Genomic DNA, 19,600 nt, shown 5'->3' with positions numbered 1-19,600 from the left:
TGTTTCTTACAATCTAATTTCACAAGGATCTATATTACACATTCTTTTTTTCCATATTTTTCTTAGAATCAATATATAATTTCGGTTTCCTATTCTAAATTTCTTTTCTATTTTTCTAGCAATCTGTCTCTAACCACTTATTCTGTAGACACTCGATTCCAACAGGCGATTCGCCAGTGCAGCTCCATCTACAACGATCAAAAATTCCTAAAATGCGTAGTGGAGAATAAAAAGACCGACGACTTCCTGGCAGAGCTGTACCTACATTGCCAGAGGGGCGTGTGCGGCTTTGACCTACACGAAATTCAGCTGACTAAGCAGAAGATCCTAGACAAAACTAGCTGCAATCTGCCCAGACGAATTCACGAACTTGACTGCTCTCAACTTAAGGGACCTATCCCGGCAGAGAGCCCTTAACGAAAAAAAGCACTCCACATAGCACCCTACCTTAGAAATCAACCTGTTCTAGTTTAATCGCAATCATTTTTTCTACGAGGAAGATTACTTTTTGAAATAAACTTTAAGAAAATGTGTTTTAGTAAAAAAAACTAAAGTGACTTATATTTTCTAGGAATTATACTTATCGAAAAACATTGAGTTAGTAAAGAAAGTTTTTTGGAGATCATACAAATTGTCATCAATAAAAATTCTCGAACAACATGAACATATGTACCGTCAGCATAACCTAATACAGTAGGAGTTGAATAAATTGTTTTGGTTGTTTTAAATGTATAGACTTCGAACTTTTCTAAACTGAAGTAAAAACTATTTGTGTAAGGAATGGAAATATAATATTATGAGACATTTTTGCTTAACATTTTGATTCTGATACGATATTAAAATGTAAGCCTCTACTATGGTATTTGATTTTTGTACTACTAAGTATATTGTAAGCCTCCACTATGGTATGTGATGTTTGCACTACTAGGTATAATGTAAGCCTCTACTATATGTATGTGATGTTTGCACTACTGGGCATCTAGATCAACGGAAAAAAATTATGAAGGAAGAAGTGTAACACTGTGGATGTTTTCGTGTTTCTGTTTTTTATTGAGTTGCGTGCGTATTTTTAAAGGAGGTTTTAAATCGCAGAATTTTAAATATTGAACAGTGTATCGCCTAGGGTGACGTTTTCTTTACTGCTTGTTGTAATGACAGTTCTAAACGTTACACAGTTAGTGAATCCTTACAAAATTGTCAGGCAGCTGTAACGTGAAAACAAATATATTTAAAATGAAATGATTCGTCTATTCACCTAGCGATCTATTTGACAGACGAAGTTCATACGTTTCTCGATCTCGAGGATAGCTTGGTTGACGTGCGTAAGGTACCCATCAGCGTTTGGTGGACTCCTAACATGAACCCGGAATCAAGTCTTTCTCACTAGCGGTCTAGCCCACGCCATCCATAACAAACGTATTTACTTCCTCATTACAGCCGCCATTTAACGATGGTAAACGTTTTGATCCTTTGTCCATTATTTGTCGTATTGAAAAAATATTACGCTACATAGGGATAAAACACCTTTAAAATTGAACATCAGTATAGTAGGGAATTAGAAAATGTAATAACACAAAAAAAAACCACAAGAATTTAAACACAATACATTTTTTTTTTACTTAACACAGACATGCTGCTAAGTTTTTAATCCGAATCGTATAATGCAATAATAACTAAAACTGTTGAGAAATAGTTCTCTGTGGCTAAATCAAACGCCGTATTGACTTTCTGAGGAAATACGAACAAATCGACCTCTCTCATGTTTCAGATTATACTTGATCCAAAGGAGGTTATGTGGTATGTAATCAGATTTTAGTGAATGCCTTGCTGATACAGCCTTGCTGTATAAAAAAATTCATCATGTCATGCGCTCTCTTCGGCTGGTCATAGCCCGCCGAATGTCCGGCACCTTTAATGACAACCTGGCAGAGGTTCCCAGTTCTGGAATAGAACCCAGACAGCGCGCCATCACCACCCAACCAAACAGAACGTGTCGCGTTGTTGTATTCTTCCTGTCTGGACCACTTCATGGACAGCAGAGCCGCGTCAATCATAGCAGGACTTACAAGAGCGTCAAAATCTCCAGTGTAGATCAAAACTTTGTATTTCTCCACAAGTTCGGCTAGTTTGGGTTTTGTGCTGGTTAATAAATCTGGCACCATTTGATTTCTAAACTCGGAATTCCAAATACTGAACGTCGCATTTTCAATATGGGCCATGTTTCTCACATAATTTGAATTCACAACTTCGATCAGACTGTTGTATTTTGGATATTCACCAGAGTAATAGTTGTCTAAAGCAAATCCATCGTTATTTAAAATAAAAAGCCTTTAAAAGAAGACACCAAAGTCTGTAGCATTTAACCTATTGTGCTCAAATTCGTCGAAAATTTCATTGATGACAATCTTATGCTGATTTGCTTCTTTTCTTGAGATGGAGCCGACAGCAAGTAGATAGTCAGAGATCGCAAGACTTTGCTCATACGGGTCAAAGAATGGACCTCCAAGATAAATACCTGTTAAAGGAAGATTTGATCTTCCAGCTTCGATTTCTAAATGCAAATAATGAGCGAATGCAGGCACGTACTTTCCGGCATAAGACTTTCCGCCAATGTATAACTCTCGTTTCTGGTATTCAGGAAATAGAATGTAAAATTGTTCAATAAACTCATAAAGATCTTTAGAATAGCCATCTTGGTCAATCCTATAACCGGCGCTCCCACTGTCTGAATAGCTGAAACCAACGCCGACGGGGTTGTCTATGTACAACATTGACATTGTCTGTGTCCACGAAATGTTGCTACGCTCGTACCAGTCACTCGTAAGACGAATCGGACCATTCTCATAAAACAACCCCAATGTAGACGGATTTCCCGGGCCTCCATTTAGCCAAACTACAAGCGGAGATTCAGCCCCAGACGTTGAAGGAAAGAACCAGAAAAACAAATGGTTTCCGAGTTTCTCGTCCACAGTAATGAACCCGGCGTGGCTAATCGGTATGACAGAATTCTCATCTTTTACAAGACTTAGCTCCTGCGCCTGCTGGATTTGACGTTTGCAGATTAGAGGTGACAACATCAGTGGTTGCTCTAGAGAACCATCATCTGCCAACAGTTGCAGAACAAAGCAGCTTAAAGTCAGCAGGATGAACGCTTTAGGGGAAACCTGAAAATAAGAGAAATTTAAATTCGCATACCTAACTTTAATTAAATTATATATTTACTATAAAAAGCCTGGGTGATGAAAATTTAACATGGGTGTTATTTTTTGTTATAGAAACTACACCTATTTGTAAAAGGAAATATATTTTCCATTAGTTAGAACCGAGGCTTTTATGGTTACAAGCTTTTATTTAGTTCGCAACGCTGATTGTTTGTGGGTTTGTGGTAAATATTGTAAGTCAGTTTTGACACACTTCAAATGCAGTTATTTCGTTCAAACTCTATTTATGTTTATAATTTAATTGGATATTTAATCTAATAAATAGATATATTTGTCTGTAAATGTATGTTTTTCGTAGATTACAAAAGAATATCAGAAAAAACAATACTTAAATAATGTCAAGTGTTAAATGTCTAAAGTGCTAATGGTCTAAATTTATAATTTACAAAAATAATATTCAAGGTTAAGTAAAACAATTTTCATTTTTCAAACTTATATTAATAATTGTCGGCATGTTCAATAAACCCAATTTTTTTTTAATGTATCGATGTTCACAAAACATCTAACTGTGTCTGAATATTATTTACATTTAGTACTTTAGCGCTCATTACGTCCGTTGCAAAATTACGAAAACACAATTTCTCCCCTTTATAAAAATCATTACAAGTTGGGGGGGGGGGGGGGATTTACTTTTTTATTACTTTGTTTTAGTGTTAGGAAAAAATTAATTACATAATTAGCGGGGATTGATCAAGGGCAATGTTGAAGGTATTTTTAATACTGCCCTTTATTTATTCTATACACTGAACGTACTGTTTTCTTATTATTATTTTTAATCAAAGACAGTTAAAGTAACAAAAGGCATCTTTATTCGGGAACGGGAATTCCCGCAGGTTATTATTTATGTCTTTTTTTTGCGTTTTCGTTTTTGTCTGTCCTTTTTTTCGCACGAAGGGGTATTCGATTTTGTCGGTCGTACCAGAAAGCTCTTTTGTAGACACCTGCACCAAGCTACAAGAAGATATATCATTTGATATAATACTAGCCGTCCCGGTTTGTGTTGTGTTGCGTTTGTTTTTTGTTTGTTTTGTGTTTGTGTTCTGTATGTGTTGTGTTTGTGTTGTGTTTGTGTTGTGTTTGTGTTTTGTTTCTGTTGTGTTTGTGTTTGTGTTTATGCTGTATTTGTGTTGTGTTTTGTTTGTGTTGTGTTTGTGTTCTGTTTGTGTTGTGTTGTGTTTGTGTTGCGTTTGTGTTGTGTTTGTGTTGTGTTTGTGTTGTGTTTGTGTTGCGTTTGTGTTGTGTTTGTGTTGTGTTTGTGTTGTGTTTGTGTTGTGTTTGTGTTGTGTTTTTGTTGTGGTTGTGTTTGTGTTGTGTTTGTGTTGTGTTTGTGTTGTGTTTGTGTTGTGTTTGTGTTGTGTTTGTGTTGTGTTTGTGTTGCGTTTGTGTTGTGTTTGTGTTTGTGTTGTGTTTGTGTTGTGTTTTTATTGTGTTTGTGTTGTGTTTGTGTTGTGTTTGTGTTGTGGTTGTGGTTGTGTTTGTGTTGTGTTTGTGTTGTGTTTGTGTTGTGTTTGTGTTGTGTTTACGTTGTGTTTATGTTGTGTTTGTGTTGGGTTGTGTTCGTGTTGTGATTGTATTGTGTTTGTGTTGTGCTTGTGTTGTGTTTGTGTTATAGTGTGTTTGTGTTGTGTTATGTTTGTGTTGTGTTGTGTTGTGTTGTGTTTGTGTTGTGTTGTGTTGTATTGTGTTGTGTTGTGTTGTGTTGTGTTGTGTTTGTGTTGTGTTTGTGTTTGTGTTGTGTTGTGTTTGTGTTGTGTTTGTGTTGTGTTTGTGTTGTGTTTGTGTTGTCTTTGTGTTGTCTTTGTGTTGTCTTTGTGTTGTCTTTGATTACTAATGATCATTTGGTAATATATAATGTTAACATTTTTCGGGCAAACGGCCTTCGGGCAAGTGTCCATTCGGGGAATTGTCGCATTCGGGCAAGTGTCCATTCGGGCATTTGTCCCATTCGGGCAAGTGTCCATTCGGGAATTTGTCGCATTCGGGCAAGTGTCCATTCGGGCATTTGTCGCATTCGGGCAAGTGTCCATTCGGGCGTTTGTCGCATTCGGGCAAGTATCTATTCGGGCATTTGTCGCATTCGGGCAAGTGTCCTTTCGGGCATTTGTCGCATTCGGGCAAGTGTCCATTCGGAAAATCGACCTTCGGGCAAACGGCATTCGGGCAAGTGTCTTTCGGGAATTTGTCGTAGACCCCTCGGTAAAGGTATCTCAAGAAGCGAAGTCTAACTAGAATTTTAAAAATTGGTTATGAACATATTTAATACAATGGAACCGTACTTTACCTGAGTCCCCAACACCCAAGAATTTTCTCTCATTTTAGGCAGGTCTGTGTTAGACAGAGTGTTGGTGTCGTATAAATACAGTTACCTAAAGGTCACTTGCTTTAGTTGCACGTGCGAAATTGTGGCCATTAATTGAAACAAAACATCTAATTTTGTTATTATACCTATAAGGTGCTGCAATTAAGTGAATTAAGCATTTTTCTTCTTAATACGATAGCTCTGATATTTTAATATGGGGGTAACTTAGGTGGTTACGAGCAGGTTTCTATGAGATTGTGGTTCATTTATCAACAAAAGTAATCTGACTACCCACCTCTATTATCACTAGACGAGTGTGCCCGAAACTAGATAGATATTCTTCACGACTATATAAATATCTATCACCACTAAATTTATACCACGCCCTCATAGATCAATATACGTAATCCGCATACATTATATATATATATATATATATATATATATATATATATATATATATATATATATATATATATATATATATATATATATATATATATATGAATTATTATTTTTTATTATTATTGATTAAGCCTATTATAATAGGTGACTGAGGGCAAGAAGCTCTGATTTTAGTGCCTTCAATACGTAGCTTTAAAGCTAAATTAAAAACACAAAACAAACTATCTCTTCTATCCTTCTGCCATTCAAATTATGAGCAACAATCCGTCACTCCATTATTTTCTTTCGACAGTCTTAGTCACGTCCTTTTGACGTTCGCATGTTCTGGCATATAGGTGCACCATTATAAAAGAAATGTAGTGAGAACACGTGAAATGCTTGCTCTAGTTTTCTATTTGAAAACAGTACACAAAAATAAATAGCTACATTGACCGAAATAATAGCAAATTCCTGCTAAGCTATAAATATATATATATATATATATATATATATATATATATATATATATATATATATATATATATATATATATATATATATATGTGAGCGGCTGGAGTGTGTTTATCTGTTATTATAATTATTTGTAACTAAGAAGGCAAATGTCGCTTTTTATGTTCCTTTGAGGATTGTTGTGGTTTTTAGTTAAGTAGTCCGCTATTATGGCGCTGATATGATTTTGATTTTACAATGGTTTGTAGCCTGGTTATTGTGTCTTGTTTATATTTTAATGTTATTATTTATGCAAACTTTGTTTTGGAGTGTGGCTCCACTTTGCTTTAAGTCCTGAATGTTACTTATTGTTGTATTAGGGACTATTTTCTTGTGCGTAGCTTTGGTTTCTTTGTTCGTAGTATTGGGTTCTTTGTTCGTGAATGTGGGGTGTCGACAGGGAGGGACGTTCTGCTGGAATGTCGAGGCCTGTGTGTTAAAGAGTTTCTGTGACACCTTTATATGGTGTATGGTAACGTAGGGTTATTTTTATAGTGTTTTATTATGTTTTCCATATTTTTGTTTGCTTATTTTGTATACAAAGTGACTACGTACTAGATCTATTTAGTCTTGACTTTGAGAAGTTTCAATGTTTGTTTTATCCAGACCACGTGGTAGCACGATGGCCTGGGTTTAGTCATGGATTATTGTAGATTTTACTTTCATTTATGAGAGCCTCTTGTTTAGGCTGACAATTGTGTCAGCTTACTGCCTTGTGTATAACTTTTTTTACATTTTAAATTGATTTGTCTTATTTTTCCTCTTTCTAGGACGGTGGTCCGAAATTGGGTGTTTTGTTTCGTTGAGTTCTGTTTGTTTTGTATGTCTTGAGTGTTTTATTTTGTCTAGATCTAGATCCTAGTTTTTTTATAATAACTGTTGGTTCCATATTTTGCTAAATAAATTTTATTAACTGTAAAGGTTTTTGTTTTATTTTAGTAGCTTATTATTTAGACTAAGGTTAGGGTTTAACCACTGTGGGTTTTACCACGGTTGCACTGACCGGACAGTAGTTAGATAAGCATAGAAGGGTAGATTGTAGGTATCCCCCCCCTAGCAGGGCTTACAAATTGGTAGCACGAGTGGGGTCAGTGCTTTAGTCTAGGTAAATTTTTGTCTTTTTTTTTGATAGGGCTAGGTGTAGCTTAGTTAAATTTTTGTTTTTGATAGGCCCTTTTTGGAACCATATGTGTTTAGTTTTTGTTTAGTGTAGAAACCGTTTGTTGTTAAAACACCCAATTCGGACGAGATGGCGGAGGTGGCACCAACCATCATCATCGTTCCACCTAGGGAGATCCTAATCCGGAGGTTCCATGGGGACAGCCATGGCTATGAGGTGGACCGGTTCATCAAAGAGGTCCAGTCCCTCTGGAGGGCCAGGGGAAACCTCTCAGTAGAAGAGAGGAAGGACCTCCTCTGGCAGTACCTGGGGGAAGCGGTGAGAGAGGAGCTGAGCTGCAGGGGTGATGACCTGCAGCATGACCCAGAAGCCACCCTCAGGCTGCTCAGAGAGGTGTACGGCGAGAAGAGGAGAGTACCGCAGCTCATGGCCCAGTTTCAGATGGTTGTACAGGGCCAACACGAGTCGGTGAGGGCCTACTCGCACCGACTGCACAGGGCCTTCAAGACCCTGGTTTCGAGGCAGAGTGCCCTGCAGGTCCCACAGACTGATGCAGGGTTTCTTCGAGACCAGTTCGTGGAAAACCTGAGCCAGGCCACAGTCAGACGCCATCTGCACGAGCTGATTTTCCGGGACCCCAAGATCCCCTTCCTGGCCATACGTGATGCGGCCATTCGATGGTCTGGAGACGAGGACCCTCTTGCTGAACCTGCCTACGTGGCAGCAATAAATGCCAGGCCCATTGAAAAATGTTCGTTCAGGTCCAAGCTGGAGGACAAAGTCAACAGGCTCACCGAGCAGCTTGCTGCTCTGCTGAAGCACTTTACGCGGGACCCCAAATTTTCCAATGTGCGCCAAGCACCTCGCAAGCGCACGGAGGTCCAATCAAAGGGCTGCTATAACTGTCACCAGAGGGGTCACCTCGCCCGTCATTGCCATATGGCAAAGAAATATGTGCCCAAAGGGAATCAAGTGACACCGAAGGTATGGCGAGGGGACAAGGTCCTCCGCCCCCGCGAAAGGACTCTGGTGCCTGCCAAGGGTGTACCAACCATTCAGGCGACGGAAGGAGACCCCAGAATGAAGGACGACAAAGTGGTACAGCCATTAGACCAACCTTTTCACCCAGATCCGTCAGTGGTATCAGGCCCAACATCCTGCCTACGCGCCAGCATAACCAGTGTACAGGTGGACCAATCTGAGGAACTAGAGGCAATGGTTCCACCTAACCCATCCTTAATTAAGGCACCAGGTGGTGGTTCTGGGGCATGCCCCCAGACAGAGTCAAGCAAGAAGGACAAACAGGTCAAAAAGGCACCTGTAGCTGAACTGGCCATAGGCGACCTGGTCCTTCTGAGACAGCCCCCACTTGGCAGAAGCAAAATAGCAGACCTGGACGGCCCGACAGTTTATGTCGTGGTCGAATTACCTCCGATCACCGGCGGGTGTTACGCCATTAAAAAGAAAGATGGCCCTTCTGGCACCCGCCGGGTGGCCAGTACACAGATTAGGAGATATGTGCCTCCCAAGGCTCAACCGCCCTCCCCAAGGCCGGTCAAAGTTGTACCGCCGGCTGCTGCAGCCACATCGTCTGATTTTTTTGCAAAATTTTGTTTTTTGTAAAATTTATGATTGTGCCCTGTGGGCTGATTTTTTTGCAAGTTCTTTTGCAAAATTGTGATTGCAAAGTTTTTGTATTTTTGTAACATTTATGATTATGCCCTGTGGGCTGATTTTTTTTCAAGTTATTTAGCTTGCGGTGACCGCAAGCTTTAAGGGGCGTGTATGTGAGCGGCTGGAGTGTGTTTATCTGTTATTATAATTATTTGTAACTAAGAAGGCAAATGTCGCTTTTTATGTTCCTTTGAGGATTGTTGTGGTTTTTAGTTAAGTAGTCCGCTATTATGGCGCTGATATGATTTTGATTTTACAATGGTTTGTGTCTTGTTTATATTTTAATGTTATTATTTATGCAAACTTTGTTTTGGAGTGTGGCTCCACTTTGCTTTAAGTCCTGAATGTTACTTATTGTTGTATTAGGGACTATTTTCTTGTGCGTAGCTTTGGTTTCTTTGTTCGTAGTATTGGGTTCTTTGTTCGTGAATGTGGGGTGTCGACAGGGAGGGACGTTCTGCTGGAATGTCGAGGCCTGTGTGTTAAAGAGTTTCTGTGACACCTTTATATGGTGTATGGTAACGTAGGGTTATTTTTATAGTGTTTTATTATGTTTTCCATATTTTTGTTTGCTTATTTTGTATACAAAGTGACTACGTACTAGATCTATTTAGTCTTGACTTTGAGAAGTTTCAATGTTTGTTTTATCCAGACCACGTGGTAGCACGATGGCCTGGGTTTAGTCATGGATTATTGTAGATTTTACTTTCATTTATGAGAGCCTCTTGTTTAGGCTGACAATTGTGTCAGCTTACTGCCTTGTGTATAACTTTTTTTACATTTTAAATTGATTTGTCTTATTTTTCCTCTTTCTAGGACGGTGGTCCGAAATTGGGTGTTTTGTTTCGTTGAGTTCTGTTTGTTTTGTATGTCTTGAGTGTTTTATTTTGTCTAGATCTAGATCCTAGTTTTTTTATAATAACTGTTGGTTCCATATTTTGCTAAATAAATTTTATTAACTGTAAAGGTTTTTGTTTTATTTTAGTAGCTTATTATTTAGACTAAGGTTAGGGTTTAACCACTGTGGGTTCTACCACGGTTGCACTGACCGGACAGTAGTTAGATAAGCATAGAAGGGTAGATTTTAGGTATCCCCCCCTAGCAGGGCTTACATATATATATATATATATATATATATATATATATATATATTTATTTATTTATTTATTTATTTATTTATTTATATATGTGTGTGTGTGTATGTGTCTGTTTATATGTGTATACCTATATGTATATGTGTAAATAAATAGTTTCTAGGGCTATTGAAATATAGTTTCTGTTTTCTTGTAATCGTCAAGTCTAGCTCCTCACCCGGTTATCTTGGCTTTCCCTATCTTTTGCACCCATTTCAAGTGGATGAGCTTACGGACGTCCAACAGACTTGGATCAATATTCTGAACTGGAATTTTTAGGTATAGAAGTCGTGCGCCTTAAACCATTTTCTTATCACATCGGCATATTATTTCGATTCTCTACGGCTCTAGACTATGATACAATTGCTAACAGAACAAACACCGACACAATTCAATAAAACACATTGATTTTTAGCTCGTAGTTTTACTCCAATCAAGATAGCGGTGGTTGGATGGTAGAGTGTACACCTGCTCAAACGAAGCGTATTACGATGCCAAATTTTGTATTCAGGTTTCAAACTCATCAGCCATTAGATAGACTGGGGCAACACAATCGAACAATGAACATAATGAGCATGAATGCTTAGTGTTATGTTGTCTGCCATATGCGCTAAAAACATATTACCAGATTGGTAACCCCTCAGATTATTACTTGATTTCTGCAAAAAACATGGTGACATGGTAAAATGAATCAAATTCAGAAAATAGTTGACACGATAGAAATAAAGAATTACATGAATTCAGACGAAACTACTTCAACAACTATCATGTTTTGGAATATAATAAGCTGAATTACATCACGCACCACACAACATGACAAATGTTTAGTGGCGGGTGTCCCAATAATCTGTGTCTGTAGGGTGAAGTACAAATCACTTGATGATAGGTCTCGAAGTATGGGTGAGCACTGGCGTCGCGAGGTCGGGTGTCACCCGGTGCGGGACCTCATGGTGTCACCCCCCCCCCCCGATAAAGACCTATATATATATATATATATATATATATATATATATATATATATATATATATATATATATATATATATATATTTATTTATTTATTTATATAACTATAAAGGTGAGAATTATCTATGGTTGGAAATTTTTTAAATTTACACATGATGGTGCAGATTGGTTTATATAGGATTGACCGGACTTATGGGCCGCTTTCCTTTTCCCAGGCCCGCTTGGGTGCTCCCAGTCAATCGCTGATAGATAGGTTAAAACATGTCTTGTTACTGAAATGGCAATATTGATTACGTGATTTTGACAGATGTAGACACAGGTGCATACGATTGTTCTAGAAACGACAAAACATTTTGTTTTTAGCCAGGACAGATATATATATATATATATATATATATATATATGTATGTATGTGTGTGTGTGTGTGTGTGTATTCATATGAAGACATAATAATGTTGATTATTTTCTGTGGCACCCGATAGTGTCTCAACAATTTCCTCATTGACAGTCTATCCAGGCTATCAAAGGCCTTCTCGTAAGCTACTAGCTACTAGCTCTTGTAGAACGTGAAAGTTGTTGGAAATATAGAGCTTGAATTCAGTTAGCTTAGAGAGGTCCTTAAGTAGGCCAGTGTTATACATGTATTTCCTATTTTTTTCCAAAATGTTTTTCTTCAGCTTGAGTTTTACTTTAGCTACCAGTAGGTGATGGTCTGAAGCAACATCAGCTCTTCTCTTGACGCGTACATCCTGAAGTGATTTTCTGAACTTTTTTATGATACATATATGGTCTATCTGGTTTTCTGTAGACAAGTCGGGTAATACCCAAGTAGCTTTATGTATCCTTTTGTGATGAAAGAGACTCCCTTCGATTACTAAATTACTTTTAGCACACAAGTCAGCAAATCTTTCTCCATTTTCATTCATCTCACCTAAACCCTGCTGTCCATTACATTCTTCATATCTTCTGTTTTTGCTTCCAATCTTAGCATTAAAGTCGCCCATGAGTATAAGGATATTTCTTCTTGGGCGGTTCGGGATAATTGTCATTAGCCTGCTGAGGAATTCATCTTTGTCCTCTTCTTTGCTGTCATTTTTTGGGGCGTAGGCATGTATTATGTCCATGTTTATTCTTCATATTTTAATTTTATGTTATGATGCGCGGGCAGTGTGCATCCCATCCAATGAGAGCCCTTTGTACTTGGTTTGACAGAATGAATGCGACTCCTTGAGTATGTGGTGCATTTTCATCCACTTGGCCTGAGAACAGCAGGAGCTCTCCTGTTAGTCTTTTTTGTCCTGAGCCAGTCCACCTTGACTAGCTGATACCCAGGATAGCTATTTTCATCCATTTCTGCGGCTACTATGGTTGCTTTTCCAGCTTCATACATTGTGCAGACATTCCAAGCTCCAATATTGATGGTGGACCTGGTGGAAATAATAGTGGTCGACCTGGTACTTTCCGATACATATTGGCTTTCACAACCTGGCTTCATAAATTCTCCAATCCATTCTTTTTCAGGTCTGTATTTCTCTTTGTCTGCGTTTCTGTAACGAGTAATTAGTTTTACGATATAAGTTTGCTGACCTTAGGCTCAACCCCTAACCTGGAGGACCAGGGTGCTAGCTTTCGTCTGACCCCTACCCGCGCAGACCTTCCCAGCTTGGTTGAACCTACCAGGAGTTTACACTCCCGCTGGTATAGCTCTGGGGGTCGTCAGGGTACACAAGCTGCCAAGCCACGACAAGGCCCTAGCACCAGATGACAGACATCGAGTGTAACTCAACCTAATGGCGCTACTCCTAAAACCCTTTCTAAATATCCAGCAGAAAGATAGACTCTGACTCTGAAGTCTGTGACTCCGTGTACAACGATTTTAAAAATGTGTGTAAAGACGAAAAGGAGCAGATAAAGGTAATACACAAAATATTATCACTCACTAAAATAAACATCCAAATGTTTTATATAACACTAAATAATTAGGCCTACACTTTTATTTCTCAATACATAAATAGCCGAAAGTTTTATTTATCACTATATGATTTGGCAAACTATTTTTAAACCCAGATCGTAATTAGGCCCAAGGTTTTATATCTCATTATATAACTAGCTGAATGTATTATATCTCACTACTGAAATAAGCCCACCATTTTATGTCTCACTACATAACATACATAGTCACACTATTTTACATCTCACTATATTAGTAAGGCTCACGATTTTATAGATCCCTATATAATACGCCCAAGATTTTATATATCACTACATAGTTTGATCTAATATTTTAACCTCACTATATAATTAGGTCAACGATTGTATTCCTCACTATATAATTAGGCTCAATATTTCAATTCTTACTATCTATATGATTATTTACACCATTTTATATCTCACCAAAAAATTAATCACACACTTTTGTATCTCACTCGGATAAACAATATTTCTTCATATTTTTTTTAAAATCTAAATTAATAACCAGTCAGACGACCCGCGTTAACCATTGGATAAAGGTCTGTGAGAAGAAATGTAAAAAAAAATCCCCACTTTTAGTAACATCATATCTCTCCCTTTCCACCTTGCCCGCAATAGTTTTTTTAAACGTATTGAATTTCACAGAAAATTAGTTTAAACAACTTATTGATATAGACTTTTGCCTTTTGTTGCTAAGGAAAAAAGTATTTAGATCATATTGCTTCTTACAATCTAACTCCATAAGAATCTTTATTGTACAATCTGTTTCTTGTTATATTTTTCTTAGAATCAACATATGATTTCGGTTTCCTATTCTAAATTTCTTTTCTATTTTTCTAGCAATCTGTCTCTGACCACTCATTCTGTAAACACTCTATTCCAACAGGCGATTCGTCAGTGCAGCTCCATCTACAACGATCAAAAGTTCCTAAAATGCGTAGTGGAGAATAAAATGACCGACGACTTCCTGGCAGAGCTGTACCTACATTGCCAGAGGGGCGTGTGCGGCTTTGACCTACACGAATGTCTGCTGACTAAGCAGAAGATCCTAGAGAAAACCAACTGCAATCTGCCCAGACGACTTCACGAACTTGACTGCTCTCAGCTTAAAGGACCTATCCCGGAAGAGAGCCCTTAACAAAAAAAAAACACTCCGCTTCACACCCCACCTTAGAAATCAACCTATTGTAGTTCAATCGCAGTAGTTTTTTCTAAAAGAAGATTACTTTTTGAAATAATTTTTTTTTTTAAAATGTGTTTTAGTAAAAAAAAACTAAAGTGAATTATATTTTCTGGGAAATTAAGTTATCAAAAAACCTTGAGTTAGTAAAGAAAGTATTTTGGAGGTTATACACATTTTCATCAATAAAAAATTAGCATAACCTTATACAGTATGAATTGTTGTGGTTATTTTAAATGCATTCTAAACGTTACACAGCTAGTGAATCCTTACAAAATTGTCAGGCAGTTGTAAGGTGAAAACAAATATATTTAAAAAGTAATGATTCCTCTTCACACCTAGCGATCCATTTGACAGATTCAGTTCATGCGTTTTTCAAACTCGAGCGTGGTCAACGTGAGTCAGGTACCCATCAGCGTTTGGTGGACTCAGGGACGTTCCATTATCTTGAGCCCGGATTCGAACTCGAGACTTTTGGGCCAGCGGTCTAGTCCACGCCATCCCTGGCAAATGTATTTACTTCCTCATTACAGCCGCCATTTAACGATTGGAAACGTTTCGATGACTTGCCCAGTGTAGGAAAATATATCACGCGATATACGGATAGAACATCTTTCAAAGTGATAATCAGTTTAGTAAGGAATTAGAAAATGAAAGAAGAACACACAAAAACACAAGAATTTAAACACAATACATTTTTTATTTAACACGGACATGCCGCTAAGTATTTAATCAGAATCTTATACTATAGTAATAAATAAAACTCTTGATAAATAGTGCTGTGTGACGATATCAAAGGTCGTATTGACTTTCTGTGGAAATACGAACAAATCGACCTCTCTCAGGTTTCAGATTATACATGTCCCAAAGGAAGTTATGTGGCATGTAATCAGATTTGAGTAAATGCCTCGCCGATACAGCCTTGCTGAATGAAAAAATTCATCATGTCATACGCTCTCTTCGGCTGGTCATAGCCCGCCGAATGCCCGGCACCTTTAATGATAACCTGGCAGAGGTTCCCAGTTCTGGAATAGAACCCAGACAGCGTGCCATTATCACCCAACCAAACAGAACGTGTCGCGTTGTTGTATTCTTCCTGTCTGGACCACTTCATGGACAGCAGAGCCGCGTCAATCATAGCAGGACTTACAAGAGCGTCAAAGTCTCCAGCATATATCAAAACTTTGTATTTCTCCACAAGGTCGGCTAGTTTGGGTTTTGTGCTGGTCAATAAATCTGTCACCATTTGATTTCTAAACTTAGAATTATAAATAATGAACGTCGCATTTCCAACGTGAATCAAATTTCTTAAATAAGTTGAACTCACAACTTTGATCAGATTGTATTGTTTTGCATATTCACCAGAATAATAGTTGTCTAAAGAAAATCGAACGGTTTTTAAAATAAAAAGTCTGTAAAAGAAGTCAACAAAGTTAGTAGCATTTAATCTGTCGTGCTGAAATTCATCGAAAATCTCATTGATTACAATCTTATGCTGATTTGCTTCCTTTCTTGAGATATAGCCAACAGCTAATAGATAGTCAGAGATAGCAAGACCTTGCTCATACGGGTCAAAGAATGGACCTCCAAGATAAATACCTGTTAAAGGAAGATTTGATCTTCCAGCTTCGATTTCTAAATGCAAATAATGAGCGAATGCAGGCACGTACTTTCCGGCATAAGACTTTCCGCCAATGTATAACTCTCGTTTCTGGTATTCAGGAAATAGAATGTAAAATTGTTCGATAAACTCATAAAGATCTTTAGAATAGCCATCTTGGTCGATCCTATATCCGGCGCTCCCACTGTCTGAATAGCTGAAGCCGACGCCGACGGGGTTGTCTATGTACAACATTGACATTGTCTGTGTCCACGAAATGTTGCTACGCTCGTACCAGTCCCTGGTAAGACAAATCGGACCATTCTCATAAAACAACCCCAATGTAGACGGATTTCCCGGGCCCCCATTTAGCCAAACCACAAGCGGAGATTTAGCCCCGGACGTTGAAGGAAAGAACCAGAAAAACAAATGGTTTCCGAGTTTCTCTTCGACAGTAATGAACCCAGTGTGGCTAGTTGGTATGACAGAATTCTCATCTTTTACAAGACTTAGCTCCTGCGCCAGCTTGATTTGACGATTTCTGATTAGTGGCGACAACATCAGTGGTTGCTCTAGAGAACCATCAGCTGCCATTAGTTGCAGAACAAAGCAGCTTAAAGTCAGCAGGATGAACGCTTTAGGGGAAACCTGAAAATAAGAGAACTTCAAATTTGAATACCTAACTATAAATAAATTCTATTTACTTAAGAAAAGCATGTGCGCTAAATTATGAAAATTGAACACTAGTTTTATATTCTGCTTTTAGAACCAGAGGCGTAGCGAAGGCGGGTTGGGGGGCGCTGACCGCATCGGGTGACACCATTTTGGATGGTGACACCACGGCAGAAAAAAATTCAAAATGTACAAAAGAAAAATGCCTTTTGCCAGTTCCATTAATGATTATTTAAAGTTAAATAGTCTTTTAAGTACAAATTGACAATAATAACTGTGGTGACACGTGCTAACTATAGAGAAAACAATGCTACATCAAACTATATTATTAACAGACTTTAGATAAACATCGTTGATCTTAAGTCTACGTTGATTAAACTTATACACATACATGTGGCATTTAAATTGTAGGCCTATGTAGTTTGACATATATACACACATACACATGTTGGGGAGGACACCACGAAGTGCCGCACCTGGTGACATCCGACCTAGCGACGCTACTGTTGTATAACGTACACCTATCAATAACTCCCTGTGAAAAGGAATATAGTTTTCATAAGTGAGAACCGAGGCTTTTATTTTTAAAAGCTTTTATTTAGTTTTATTTGTTTGTGGTTTTGTGGTAAATATTGAAAGTCGATTTAACACACAATTCCAATGCAGTTATTTCGTTCAAACTTTCCATATACGTTCCGCTTCGATGACAATACAAGTCTATTTATGTTTTTAATTTAATTAGATATTTAATTTGTCATTAAATATAAATTACATGGGTTTTCAAATTAAGAGGAGTTAACAACATGAAATCATTCGATATATAACTATATGCAATAACAGAAGGGGAAATAACTAGCCAGAAGTGATCACTCTAACAATCAGGTGAGCTGTTGTTCATGGAAAGTGGCTTAAATTAACATTACAAGATATGCGGAGCTACACACCAAACTAACACATGAGCACACACTCTAACAAACATACTGAGTAAGCTAAATAAAAGCCTATTAATAACTGGAATATATTACTGCAACCGCGAAGAATAATTCATCTAATAATTGTCTTTTAAAAATATTAGCTTTTATGTAAGTAAAATTGTAGACGCGCACCTACACGTCAGTAAAGGTATCTCAAGAAGCAAAGTCTAAATAGAATCAAAAATGGTTATGAACATGTTTAATACAATGGAACCGTACTTTACCTTAGTCCCCAACACAGAAGAATTTTCTCTCATTCTAGGGCTGTCTGAGTTTGATAGAGTTTTTGTGTCGTATAAATACATTACATAAATGTCACTTGCATGTGTTGCACGTGCGAATATATGGCCATTAATTGAAACAAAACATCTAATTTGGTTATTATACCTATTATACCTATTAGTTAGTGCTATTATAGGAATCAAGCAATTTTCTTCTTAATATTCTATTTTATTATGGTGGTAACTTATGTGGTTACGAGCAAGTTTTTTTGATGATTTTTACCTCCCCCCCCTCCCCTCCGTCACACGTCGTAACAAAAAGCCAAACCCTCCCCCTAAAATGACGTCATACCTCAGCCTACATCCCCCCTCAAAATTGCAGTTGAATTTTTTTTATACAGCTATATTTTTCCAAAATGTTGTCTGAACTCTGTCAAAATAGAGTATTTTAATCAATTGTTATTACAATTTATTAAAACACTTTTCTGAAACGCAAAATAACGTCTAAAATTCGTTTTCTAACATTGCTTTTTTATAAGGCAAAAGTGTGACATCGCACAATCTGAACCCCCCCCCCACCTCCCACTCATCACACACCGTCACAAAATTACGGACCCACCCCCCCCCTCCCCGCAACGAGTGTGACGTCATTTATTGACGACCCTATACATATTCAATTACGCATGTATACTGATTCAAAAATAGATTTAAATAAGTAGCGGATAATTAACTGTGCGATCAGTGCTAGTGTAAAATGAGTTGTTGGGTTTTTTTTATTACAAAATATAGCATTATTCAAATATAATATAGATCTAGATCTAGTCAACTAAAATAATAATTAATAGAATGTTGATACTGTTTCATACAATTTGTAATCGTAATCAAACTGTCATACTACTACTACTTCATCGTGATGACGTTGTTGACCTCGTCAAAATTTCGCCACCGCTACGCAGTTCGCCCATAAGTAAATTTAAATAGAGGTGCCACATTAGTTGTATTTGTGTCTGTATTGTAATTTTTTTAAATAAATTACACGATTCAACTGTGTATAAATTAATTACGCGTGAATTTTTATTTATAACATTTTCTAATTCAATTATTTGTAAACAAATACATTATACAGTTGCCTTAAACTTAACACCCCTCTTGCTAAGTGGTACTACCCGTAGAGATTTTTAAACAGTGCAAAGCATCGTAATGGTTAAATTTTAGAATGACAAACTGATACAGCTGCTAATACGTTTTGTACACGTAGACTCTACTAGTCTATTACTATTATGCTTAATTGCTGCAGGAAAATAAATCTTGTGATTTACATAGATGTGCCGACCAAAAATATTTTTTCTTACAAATATAATCGTTTAAAACTTTGAGTTTAAAAATTTCCAAAAAGGCGCCACTTTGCTGAAAATGGCCAGAGGGGGAGCGACCGCTCCCCCTGCTCCCCACCTGCGTACGCTACTGTCAAGAGGCTCTGATTTTAGTGCCTTCAATACGTAGCTTTAAAGCTAAATTTGTGTTTTGTTTGCATTAGAGTTTGCATTTAGGTTTGTGTTTACGTTTGTGTTTGTATTTGCTTTTGTGTTTGCGGTATGTTTGCGTTTATGTTTGTGTTTGCGTTTGCATTAGTTTTTTGGGTTTGGATTTGTGTTTTTGTTTGTGTTTGAGTTTTT

At 37.5% G+C, this 19,600-nt stretch overlaps 2 protein-coding genes across 3 annotated transcripts; both read right to left on the bottom strand.

The window, feature by feature from the left end:
- Positions 1-1,616: 1,616 nt before the first annotated feature.
- On the bottom strand, positions 1,617-5,544 carry LOC131927416 (putative serine carboxypeptidase CPVL). Its single transcript, XM_059283113.1, has 2 exons — positions 5,503-5,544; positions 1,617-3,164 (listed from the first exon to the last, which is right to left on the bottom strand). The coding sequence occupies exons 1-2, from the start codon at positions 5,533-5,535 to the stop codon at positions 2,331-2,333; spliced, it is 867 nt and encodes a 288-aa protein (XP_059139096.1). The 5' UTR covers positions 5,536-5,544; the 3' UTR covers positions 1,617-2,330.
- Positions 5,545-15,173: 9,629 nt separating this feature from the next.
- Positions 15,174-17,980, bottom strand: LOC131927423 (putative serine carboxypeptidase CPVL). Of its 2 annotated transcripts, XM_059283123.1 has the most exons (3): positions 17,928-17,973; positions 17,206-17,264; positions 15,174-16,705 (listed from the first exon to the last, which is right to left on the bottom strand). In XM_059283123.1, exon 3 carries the CDS (start codon positions 16,649-16,651, stop codon positions 15,347-15,349), a length of 1,305 nt encoding a protein of 434 aa, XP_059139106.1. In that variant the 5' UTR covers positions 16,652-16,705; positions 17,206-17,264; positions 17,928-17,973; the 3' UTR covers positions 15,174-15,346. The 2 variants fall into 2 exon arrangements, with proteins under 2 accessions (XP_059139106.1, XP_059139105.1); XM_059283122.1 differs by lacking the exon at positions 17,206-17,264 and having other exon boundaries at positions 17,928-17,980.
- Between the last annotated feature and the right edge of the window lie 1,620 nt (positions 17,981-19,600).

The sequence above is a fragment of the Physella acuta genome, unplaced genomic scaffold, assembly GCF_028476545.2.
Source record: "Physella acuta isolate Inbredline_101_S28 unplaced genomic scaffold, ASM2847654v3 ptg001400l, whole genome shotgun sequence".
Taxonomy (NCBI): Eukaryota; Metazoa; Mollusca; class Gastropoda; family Physidae; genus Physella; species Physella acuta.
Note: the sequence above shows the minus strand (reverse complement) of the source record. Positions and strands in the feature narration are given on the sequence as shown.